The sequence below is a fragment of the Amblyraja radiata genome, chromosome 46 (assembly GCF_010909765.2).
Source record: "Amblyraja radiata isolate CabotCenter1 chromosome 46, sAmbRad1.1.pri, whole genome shotgun sequence".
In the NCBI taxonomy this organism is placed as follows: Eukaryota; Metazoa; Chordata; class Chondrichthyes; order Rajiformes; family Rajidae; genus Amblyraja; species Amblyraja radiata.
Window position 1 is genome coordinate 7,552,532 of NC_046001.1, and position 11,868 is coordinate 7,564,399.

At 44.2% G+C, this 11,868-nt stretch overlaps 1 protein-coding gene across 4 annotated transcripts; it reads right to left on the reverse strand.

Annotated features, from left to right (window-relative positions):
- Positions 1-18: 18 nt before the first annotated feature.
- LOC116968845 (cytochrome c oxidase assembly protein COX14 homolog) lies at positions 19-4,696 on the reverse strand. Of its 4 annotated transcripts, none has more exons than XM_033015816.1 (3): positions 4,563-4,696; positions 3,676-3,729; positions 19-344 (listed from the first exon to the last, which is right to left on the reverse strand). In XM_033015816.1, exon 3 carries the CDS (start codon positions 332-334, stop codon positions 158-160), a length of 177 nt encoding a protein of 58 aa, XP_032871707.1. In that variant the 5' UTR covers positions 335-344; positions 3,676-3,729; positions 4,563-4,696; the 3' UTR covers positions 19-157. The 4 variants fall into 4 exon arrangements, with proteins under 4 accessions (XP_032871707.1, XP_032871703.1, XP_032871704.1 ...); XM_033015812.1 differs by having other exon boundaries at positions 4,452-4,625; XM_033015813.1 differs by having other exon boundaries at positions 3,676-3,730; positions 4,498-4,623.
- Between the last annotated feature and the right edge of the window lie 7,172 nt (positions 4,697-11,868).

An 11,868-nucleotide genomic window follows, 5' to 3' on the forward strand; every position in this document is an offset into this window, starting at 1 on the left:
AAGCTCAAAACAAATCATATTAAATAATTATTTAAACATTTTATAATGAGTAGATTTTAAAGCTGATGCACAAAATTTTAGAATTGGATATACAATATGAAATATTTTTTCACATGTTGCAAAGCGGGGAGCTTTGTTCCCCAAACACGAGCAGCTTTTAGTCCTTGATTATTTCACTGGCTTGATCTTTAGCTGCTGCCTTCAAGGTCTTTTTTGTCTGGAAGTAGCGGTAGGCTCGGGCACTGCACAGATAACCACCATACGCCGTCAGTAATATCATTGAGCCAGAAACCATCCTGTAACCTATGTCTGCTAATTTCTTAGAGGACACCATGGTGACAGATCTGAAATACATACACCAAGCTTTAGTTAATGAGGAAAAGAGCCAAAGCAAACGCTTGCCCAATGACTGGTTCATGCCATTTCCTGAACAGGGAGGGGCGATGTTTTTTGGTGGGCAAGAGCCACTGTTTGATGCAAAGCCCTTCCAAGAACCTGCCGCAGAGCTTGAATCGGCCCGTTCGCGGGGCTTTTCATCGCCCGGCGCGGTCAAATTGCTGCGAACGAGGCTCCCAATGTAGGTATGTTGCAAAGCCTACCTGAAGCGTCGTTGAAGATCTGCTGCTGAGGGTGTGCGCGATTTTGGCGCCGTTTAGAGGGGGCGGGTTTAAAACGCGATTTTCTCTAAGCTGTTCCAATCGAAAATGTTCAGCCTAGTTAATTATTAACGAAAAATCGCTGGAAGACCCCGTCGCAAAAGCTATTATTAGGTTTAAAGGCCTTGAATAATAGTTATAGTAGTTTAAAAATCAATCTCTAAACCCGCGACCGCCAGCAACCGCAGGGTCTCATAAAGCAAATAGCAGAAGTTAGGTTGTATATTTTTACATTAAAAAGGGCTTCTAAAGATCCCTTTATACTAAGTTTAATATTGCGAGTAGCTCAATTTGGCCCCATTATATCGCGCAGTATTTTTCTCGGCATTTGGGGCACAAATCTACCGCAATGTGAACGTTCTAAACCAGCGCGTTCCACAGGGACCCACTGGAAAGCTGATTTAAATGGGCATTTATTTACAGCAATTAAACACTAAATTCCTTCCATTTGGCCTATAAATTAATGTAAATGAGATTTAAAAATCATGTTTTATTGTGAATTATTTGTGAATATTATTTGGACATTTAGGCTATTTAAAAATGTTAATCATTTATTAAGAAATGGATAGATGTTTAGATCTAGTAATTGAAGTCTGAAATTAGCTACAATTAGGTAACTAACTAATTATATGCTTTAATTTCAGGTCATCCAAGTAAGATTATTTTATATTTGTTTCAGAATGCTTCAATCTATGATAACTGAAAATTTCATTCAGTTCTCTTAATTTTTAAGAAAGTTATGGGCTTTTGACTGTTCACGATCACAGCTTTTTTGTTATGTCCATAGAAAATCAATAGGGAACAAGATGCTCATTTCCCAGTATGAAAATGGCCATAACTTTTTAAATACTTGAGATATGAAAGTGAATTAGGTGTCAAATTAAACTTATTTTTATGCTTTATCTGATGGGATAAATTACAGACTTGATTTTTAAAATCTCAAAATTTTGTAACATTGCTACCCAATGTTGAATCCCCCGCCGGGCGATGAAAGGCCCCGCGAACGGGCCGATTAAAGCCCCACGATTTGGGGCGGACAAAGCTGCTGTTTCTGGAGTTTGGAGTCGGTCACCAACCAGGTCAGCTCCCGTTGTTACCGTTCACAGGGCTCCATGGCTGAAGCCTCCAAAGCCTCGTGTGCGCGCCGCTAAGAAATTGTGTTTTTATAGCGATTTCCGCCCATGGTTCCAGGCACCCACCACCTTCTATGTTTATAAGAAAACTTGCCCCACACATTTCATTGAAACTTTGTTCCTCTCACCTTAAATAAATGCCCTCTCATCTTTGGCATTTCAACCCTGGTTAAAAAAGTTCGGAGGCAGCTATAGACTCGAACCCCCAAATCTTGCCATACCTTCCTGTTACATTCGACCTTCCATACCGCAACAACTCGCGCATGCTCAGATTAAACTCCATCTCCCTCTTCTCTGCCATCTTTATGGTTCTATATCCTGCTGTATACTTTTGACATCCTTACTGTCTGTAACTCCACCAATTATTGTGTCATCTATCCTTGCATCAAAGTCATATACTATCACAAACAACAGAGGTCACAGCACAGATCCCTGTGGACGCAAATGGCCTTAAACCTCCAGCCTGAATAACACCCTTCCACCACAACCCCCCGTCTTCTGTGAGTAAACCAGTTGTGAATCTAAATAACCAAATCACCCTGGATCACGGCCCCACAGCAGAAGCGTCCACGCTTCTGGAAACTGGCAGTATCCTGAGCTAATTCTGCTACCACCATTATCTATTGCGACAAGTGATGGCTTCCACTGATTGTCGCTGGAAGCTTGTGTCCTTTTCAGGACGGACGATGACAGCGAGGTCAACATTTGTAACAAGATGGACACAAAAAGATCCTGGATCACATGCATCTTAATCTTCTGGATCAGCCTACCAAGAGGGACTTTATCAAAAGCCTTATTAAAATCCATGTGGACAACATCCACGCACTACCCTCATCTGTAACCTCAAAAAAAAAATCGAATTAGTAAGACATGACCTGCTGTGGATAAAGCCATGTTGACTGTCGCTAATTAGCCCATTCTCCAAATACGAGTGAATTCTATCCCAAAGAATGCTCTCAATTAGATTCCAACCACGGATATGAGGCTTACCATGATCACAGCCACATCATCTGATCAGTTACTATGGTACTAAGACCAATAAGAGTGGCCTGGGAGATTTACCAGCCTTGATAGGAGGACTTTATGGTGAGAGAGTAGATAGGCTGGGGTGAAGAAGGCTGAAGAGTGACCTAATAGTGATATACAAAATTATTAGAGGCATTGACAGGGTGGATTGTTAGAATCTTTTTCCCATAGTAGGGGAATCAAATATCAAGTAGGCATAGGTTTAAGATGAGAGGAATGAGTTTTAAAGGGAATCCAAGGGGAACTTTTTTTTTCCACACAGCATGTGGTTGATACCTGTCAGAGGAGGTGGAGTCTGATACAATTACAGACATTTTAGACAGACAGTTAAACGGGCAAGGCATAAAAGAATATGAATCTATTGCAGGCAAATAGATTAGTGGTAAAAAGGTCAGTGTGGTCATGGTAGGCTGAAGGGCCAGTTTCTGTGTTGTACAACTCTTATAACAGTGGCTTCCAAACTTTTTTATTAGATTGTCATATCCTTTTTCCAAAACATTTGTAGTCATGGGCCATTCTTACCATCTAAATTTCAATATTATTTAATACAATATAGAACTGCACCACGCAAACAGGGTTTTAAAAGTAGGTGAGGAATTTCTTTAGTAAGAAGGTGGCAAATCTGGAATTCGTTGCTACAGCCTGCTGTGGAAGTCAAGTCATTGGGTATTTTTAAGGCGGAGATGGACAGATTCTTGATTAGTACGGGTGTGGGGAGAATGTTATGGTTATGGGGAGAAGGCAGGAGAATGGGTTTGAGAGGAAAGGATAGATCAAGCATGATTGAATGGTGGAGTAGATTTGATGGGGCTGAATGGCCTAATTCTGCTTTTATGACTTAATAAGAGTCTTAAATGTACCTTTGCGATGTAAATCCTCTATGAGCGCAGGGAATGTTTTTCCTCTGTTCAAACCTTAAAAGCAAACGAACAGGATTAGAATTAAGGCACTATAACCCCCTGCAGCTCCAGCACCCGCCGTAAACCATAACTATCCCCTAGCCTCAACCTGCGGACAGCAGTGTTAACTGGTGACATTACGGGTCATAGAAACATAGAATATAGGTGCAGGAGGCGGCCATTCGGCCCTTCGAGCCAGCACCGCCATTCATTGTGATCATGGCTGATTGTCCCCTATCAATAACCCGTGCCTGCCTTCTCCCCGTAGCCTTTGACTCCACTAGCCCCTAGACCTCTATCTAACTCTTTTAAATCCATCCAGTGACTTGGCCTCCACTGCCCTCTGTGGCAGGGAATTCCACAAATTCACAACTCTCGGGGTGAAAATGTTTTTTCTCACCTCAGTCTTAAATGATCTCCCCTTTATTCTAAGACTGTGGCCCCTGGTTCTGGACTCGCCCAACATTGGGAACATTTTTCCTGCATCCTGCTTGTCCAGTCCTTTTATAATTTTATATGTTTCTATAAGATCCCCCCTCATCCTTTGTGATGTAGTTTAAATAAACTGAAAGGACAATAAGTCACACATTGCCACCAACTGCGGCTCAGAGACAACCCCCCCCCCCCCCCTTCCCGGGACCCGCAGCCGCCGCGTTTTCAGCGGAGGCCGTGAAGTGGGCGGCGGGTCCCGGGGCTGATCCTCGGCGTCAGACAACAGGGCGACGATAAGCAGTCACCTGCCAGGGGCCTGTGGGAGCCCGGAGCTGAGCGGCAGCAACTTATCGTCAATCTTGCTCTAGTATCTTTACCGACTCCCTCCCAGACGCCGTGTCCCGCGGTTCATTTACCGGGTGGAGCAGCGACACGAGCCGGGGGGAGCGGAGAGCAGGAGGGACCGGGTGAAAGGGTCGCTCCGCCGGAAGCGGAAGCGGCTCCTGCTGCGGGCGGGCGGGAGTCTCTGGCACCCGGCCGCCCAATACTGGACCCCGCGCAAGTGAACTCTCTCTCTCTCTCTCTCGCTGCCAGACCTGTTAAGTGTTTACAACGTGTGCAGTTTTTGACTTTTGAAAACAAGCCGGCCGTTCGGCCCTCCAAGCACATCCTGCCATTTCGTTCGATCATGGCGGATCCTCCATGTGATCATCTTCCCTCTTTCTCCCCGTAGCATTTGACACTCTTTGTGTTCAGGAACCCACCTCTCTGAAACATATTTTGAAACAGCGACTTTGACTGGTACGTTTCGTGGTGGAGACCCTTCTTCTAGGGTCTCGACCCGACCCATTCCTTCTCTCCAGAGATGCTGCCTGTCCCACTGAGTTACTCCAGCATTGTGTGTCTATCTTCTTAATGCCTCACTTGTCTATCTCTGTACCCCTCTCTGCAGAGACAGACAGCCTACATTGCCAATATTTTAGAACAGAGGATTCGAAACGTTTTGTGACAACCCCGTTTGAGATTTGTCATTCTATGTCACCCTGTCAAGGCCCTTTTTTTAATAATTATTTAACATTGGAAAATAATGCTTAATCCTGCCTCTTCGATCTGCTTTTTGCCTTTGAAACTCGTGTATTACTTCACCTTTTGAATGCTTAACTTAATGAGTTTCAAATAAATGAGCAAACTTATATTGTGCCCCTTGGCACCAGTTTTCTCCATTTCACACTGCTAAAAGTAATTTACGTGTAATTAATTTTGATTTAGAAGTGATCTGATAAAAGACTAAAAACAGCAGCAGCTGTACAATAATACTTAACCTTAATGTAATCGGTGTGATGCATTAAACTATGGTTTCCAATTGCAAAATGGGATGATCTAATTCTGGTGCAGTTGTAGTGGCAGATTTTGATATCGTTCAAGAGATTACTCCCTCTAGCTGCTAAATGGGCTCCATGGTTAAAGGGGAATGTCTTTGTACACATGCAAACTCCGTCGGCGACCTTCAGAGCTTCTTCACAGATAAATCTTCAAAACACGGTCTTTTGATTTATAAATTCTTTATTGTTGATGAAAAACAATAAGGTACATCCAAACTTTCTCCGACTCGTACACTATAATCTTCATCGAACTCCAGCTTAGTGCATTAAACGTTAGAAAACTCCTCGTGTCTCCGTTACACTTCACATGGTCGAAGGGTGAACCTTCCCCATGCTCGTCCAAAACTGAACTAAAAACTAAGCTTCTACGCAAGAAACTTAGCTCCAAGCACGCCCTAAAATATGTCATAAATCCCACCCACAATATAACGGGCAGTCTAAAATTTAAAGACACACACCATAGTTAATGACACACAAAACAAGCCAAATGGCCACTACAGTAGTTTCAAATCTCATATTTTAATTTCTGAAATGGTGGTCAAAGTCTATTTTTATTTGTTGGTGAGGACACAGGTCGTCTGCTGTTGACGAAACAGCAACAAGTTCTTGGCTGATCAGATATGCACAAGCATATATGCACAAGCATATCTGATCAGCCAAGAACTTGTTGCTGTTTCAATTTAGTGACACTTGTATAGATTGAAGGATGAAGCATCATAGGCATGAAAAGAAATGCCCCCAAAATAATGAAAAATAAAACACTGAAAAATTCAACCCCTGCTTATCTTCTTAGATTAAAATTACTGAACAATGCTCTTTTATCTATTACTCATGGGACCATCAATTGTCAGAAAGTTTCCACAGCCAAAGAGATTGGATTAGATGAAGCTATTGTTTCAGCCACCTCATCATAATTAACACAAGGATTCTATTCAATGGCCATTTTAGATCACAGCACAATTTAAAGAGCGATTTGTAGAATTCCTATGTGTTCCGGTGTAGAAAGAAGGCTGTCTCATCATCTGATAGAAACAGAATTTAAAAAATATTTAGACACAAAGTGCTGGAGTAACTCAGCGGGTCAGGCAGCATCTGTGGAGAACATGGATAGGTGACGTTTCACAAAGTGCTGGAGTAACTCAGCGGGTCAGGCAGCATCTGTGGAGAACATGGATAGGTGACGTTTCACAGAGTGCTGGAGTAACTCAGCGGGTCAGGCAGCATCCCTGGAGAAGACGGATCAGTGACATTTCAGCTTGGGACCCTTCAGACTGATTTGGCAGAGCCACATGGTGAAGCTGTTCTACGACTTGAAATTCTGACTGAAGAAGTGTTAGAGAAGCTGCCTGACCCGCAGAGTTAATCCAGCAGCATTTTGTGTCTTTTTTTTTAGCATACCAATTCTTTGTTTCTATTTTTTTTTAATCCTTTTTCAGAGTCCTCTTGGTTTATCCATGAAACACATACGTTCGCACAGGAGTTATGTGAATTAGATAGATCGCGATTCTTGCCTTTTAAGTCCAGGGTTGGAGAACATATGGCTCTGGGATAAGATTTCATTAATTCCACCATGTACTATTCGTCATTGTCGCTGACGTATTCAACAGCCTCTGGATCTTGGTAATCAGTTAAGTCAAGTGAATCAACAATGCAATGGGACCAGGTTTCTTGCATGGCATGACAGGTTGGACTGGAAGAGCTGAGCAATGCTGTTGCTCAGCTTTTAGTACCAGACTGCAGCTGTCAGTTATGAGGGAAATGTTTAAAGGTTTGGTAAGATGAAAAATTTGCATTTCTACTGCACCTGTCCCAAAAGTACATTTGCACCAACAATGTATTTCTTCTCATGTAATCATTGTTACAATGAAGAAAACATGGCTGCCAGCTGGTAGAGCCACAGCCTCACAGCACCAAAGACCCAGATTAGATCCTAACTTCGGGTGCTGTCTGTGTGGAGTTTGCACGTTTTCCCTGTGACCATGTGGGTTTGCTCCGGTTTCCTCCCACATCCTAAGGACGTGCGGATTTGTAGGTTATTTGGCCTCTGTAAATTGCTCCTAATGTGTAGGGAGTGGATGGGAAAGTGGGATAAGAGAACTAGTGTGAATGGGTGATCGATGATTGGCGTCGACTCGCTGGGCCAAAGGGGCTGTTTCCCTGCTGTATCTCGAAGCTAAACTAAACTAGAAATGACAAAATAATATTTTAAAGATATTAATAAAAGGTAATTGGACTGGACAGCAAGGTGATCTGATCTTCTTCACAACAGTGCCATGGGACCTTTCATTTCCACCTGAAAGAGCAGATACAGTTCAGCATCTCATTTAAAAGACAGCACCTCTGCCACCACAGCACTCTTTCAAACTGTTCAGGAGCACCAACCTAAGCTTTGGCCCTCCAGTGACGTTTGAACCATCATCCTTCTTAAGTATAGAAGCAAGAATGTAACCCACTGCACCATGTGGTAACTAACACCAGTAACTTTTGCAAAGTATTTTACAGGAGGAAACAGTGGTAACGAGTCAGAAAATCTGGGCAAGGCAACTTCCAGAGTTTAGGGCTTGGCAGTAGTGGAGAGATGGAAGCCAGGGCCAGAGTCCAAATCTGAAGGAATGAAGAGATCCTATTGGGTTATAGGATTGGAGAAAGGTTCACGGAGGGGGTTTTGAAAACAGGCAAGGGTTTGGAGATCAAAGGATTACTTAACCAGCAGCTTTTCTCATTAAAGAAAATCCACAGCTGGATATAGCAGGCTGCAAACAAGCAAATTCTCAGGTCTATGCAGCAGTAATGTTGTTACCAACTGCTCAGTTGCTTGGCAAGATTAGCAATGACATGACTTAACTGCAACAGTGATATCTTAAGGAAAGCTGCCAGTCTTCAGCGTTACTTCATGGCTACACACTGTTCTTACCTCCCCCATAAAAGAAAAACCACTGCCATTGCATTCCATACTGTAGCTCTTGATGTGTCAGTTAGATTTTGTGTGAGTTGCAGTTTCCTCCTTATTTTTCTTCTGGATTCAGATCAACAGGCTGTCCTTTGGTAATGTTACACTCACACTTATTATAACTCACTGTTACAATCCAAGCTTAATCATAGTACTTGTCCATGCTCAGAGTAACAAAACAGTTTACACTAGCAGGACCACACTTCCTATAAACCGTAACTTAAAACCTTGCGTAGTTTGCTGCAAGACAGGGCAGCACAGTGGAGCAGCTGGTAGAGCTGCTGCCTCATAGCGCCAGAGACCCTGGTTCGATCGTGACCTCGAGTGCTGTCTGCGTGGAGTTTGCATGTTCTCCCTGTGACAGCGTAGTCAACCAGTGATCAATGATTAGAGTGGACTCAGTGCTGCATCTCTAAACTAACAAACACCTGAAGAAAGAAGCTTGAGGAACACCATCTTCAATCCAGGCACAACACTGTTAAGGGGCCAGATGGTCAGTTCTGACAGAAGGTCACCAACTGCAACATTAACTCTGTTTTTAACTCTCCACAGATGCTGCCTGACCTGTTGGCCATTTCTGGCAGTTTCTTTTATTTCAGACTTCCAGCAACTGTAGTGTTTTACATCTCAGACTTCCAGCATTCTTTGGTTTTTTTCTCTCCTCTATTCTCACTCTTCTATTTACACCTCATCTTGAGTGGTGATTAACGGAGCCTTGTCCATCTTCTGCCGCCCAGCAGCAACACAACTCGAGTCATTCTGTCTCCCCTGCGCCCTGCCCTATCACAGAAATTCTCTTCTCTCCACCTTTGGCCCTCTCTGCAACCCTAAAATACGTTCGGTTTCAGACATTTTCTGTTTTTATTATCATTTCACAAATTGAAGAGACTAAGTGCATAGCATGGACTGGATCCTGGTTGCAGCATAATGTAAGATGAGTCACCTCCTCATAAATGAGCAAATTATCCAGATTGCACTGTGCGCTATTTAAAATATGGTCCAGAGACAAAGACAAAAACATTTCTTGAGCAGCTAAAGATGCAGAGTGGAGGGAGGAATTTTATAATTTTGCATATAGCTGTTCCTTCGGGCTAGGCATTGCTCCACTAAAACAGGTAATAGGGTACTGGTTTATTGCCAGAGGGTGACCCGACCACCATGTTATAGAATGGAAACTTAACAATGCAGGAGGCACAAGAGACTGCAGATGCTGGAATCCGGAGCAAAATGTAGTGCTGGAGAAACTCAGCAGATCAGGCAGCATTTGTGGAGAAAACGGACAGTCAACTTGGTCTGGATGAAGGGTTCCTTCCTGCAACATCGCCTGTCACTTTTCCTTCACATATGCTGCCTGATCTGCAGTGTTCCCCCAAGAACAGCTCTCTTTTAATGCAGGAGGTTATTGGACCCAGTGTCCAGGACCACCAACCTCCAACATCATTCTGCAAGCATCCTCTCTGGACAGATCTTAAGACAACGGAGCCGTGTAAAAGCAGACTGAGTTATCTAGCCTCTGGATCTATGATGGTGGACCAGATTCTCAACTGCTCAAAACTGACAGGACTCCAAAACTCCCTCTCAAACCACCTAATCTCAGGAATCCACCTCTCGGTCGATCCCTTTGTGTACTCCTGACAGAAGTGAATGATGCGAGTCACACAGCCAACTGACCGGGTAAGCTTGTGCAGTGGGCTCAACTACGATGCCTTCTTCAGCCCAAATCCTTCCAACACTCATCACTAAGGAAGACACAAAGTGCTGGAGTAACTCAGTGGGTCAGGCAGTATCTCTGGAGAACATGGATAGGTGACGTTGTGGGTCAGGACCCTTCTTCTGACTTATCCATGTTCTCCAGAGATGCTGCCTGACCTGCTGAGTTACTCCAGCTCTTTGTATCAAACCTTATCTCACACCTTTTTGTAGTTTCATCTCTGGCCTTTGTCCAACTATCTGCCTATCCCCTCACCTGCATCCACCTATCACCCGCCATGCTTTGTCCTGCCTCCATCCTCTTTTCCAGTTTTTTCCCTTGCAACCGCAGGAAATGCTCACTTGTCGCTTTACCTCCCCCTTCGACTCCATATAAGGACCCAGGCAGTCTTTACAGGTGAGGCAGAGGTTCACCTGCACCTCCTCCAACCCCATCTACTGCATCCAATGTTCCAGGTGTCAACTTCTCTACATCGGCGAGACCAAGCGCAGGCTTTGCAATCGCATCGTCCAACACCTCCGCTCAGTTCGCACTAACCAACCTGATCTCCCGGTGGCTCAGCACTTCAACTCTCCCTCCCATTCCGAATCGGACCAGGGCCTCCTCCATGGCCAGAGTGAGGCCCAGCGCAAATTGGAGGAACAGCACCTCCTATTTCGCTTGGGTAGTTTACACCCCAGCGGTATGAACATTGACTTCTCCAAATTTCAGATCGTCCTTGCTTTCTCCCTCCTTCCCCTCGCCCTTCCCAGCTCTCCTACAAGCCTACTGTCGGGTCTCTGTCTCTTCCTTTCTTTTTCCTGCCCCTCCCCCCACCCGCCCACCGACATCAGTTTGAAGAAGGGTCTCGACCTGAAACGTTGCCTATTCTTTCTCTCCATAGATGCTGCCTCACCCGCTGAGGTTCTCCAGCATTTTTGTCTACCTCCAGATTCAGGGACAGTTTCTTCCCAGCTGTTATCGCAGCCGCCCGACTCATCACCCATACCAAATCCTGGCATCACATCACTCCAGTCCTCAAACAACTTCACTGGCTTCCCATCTCCCACCGGATCACCTACAAAATCCTGATCCTCACCTACAAAGCCCTCCACCATCTGGCCCCCCCATATCTCATTGACCTCCTCTCCCCCTACCAACCCTCACGGTCCCTCAGATCCACATCAGCCGGTCTCCTCTCCATCCACAAGTCCAACCTCCGCAGTTTTGGGGACAGAGCCTTCTCCAGGGCAGCTCCCAGGCTCTGGAACTCCCTCCCCCAACTGATCCGCAATTCCGTGTCCCTCACCATCTTCCAGTCCCGCCTCAAGACCCATCTCTTCACCTCTGCCTATCCTTAGCCCCACGTCCCCGTCCCTTTTCATCTGTGCATTAATTGCCTCATACTGTGTTTTGTATTGAATTCTGTCTTTACTTTGTGTACTAGTCATGTCTCTACTATTTATTTCATTCCCCTTACATGTTTTTCCTCTACATGCTCAATTTTTGTAAGGTGTCCTTGAGACTCTTGAAAGGCGCCCATAAATAAAATTTATTATTATTATTATTAACTAAAAATTAAATTAAAAAATAAATACGAAACACAAGTATAACCTTGTTTCAGTGTGAGCAGAGATATTTTAGGGAAGAAATTCTACACATTTATGCAACACTTGTCTTAAAAAAAAAAACACAATATG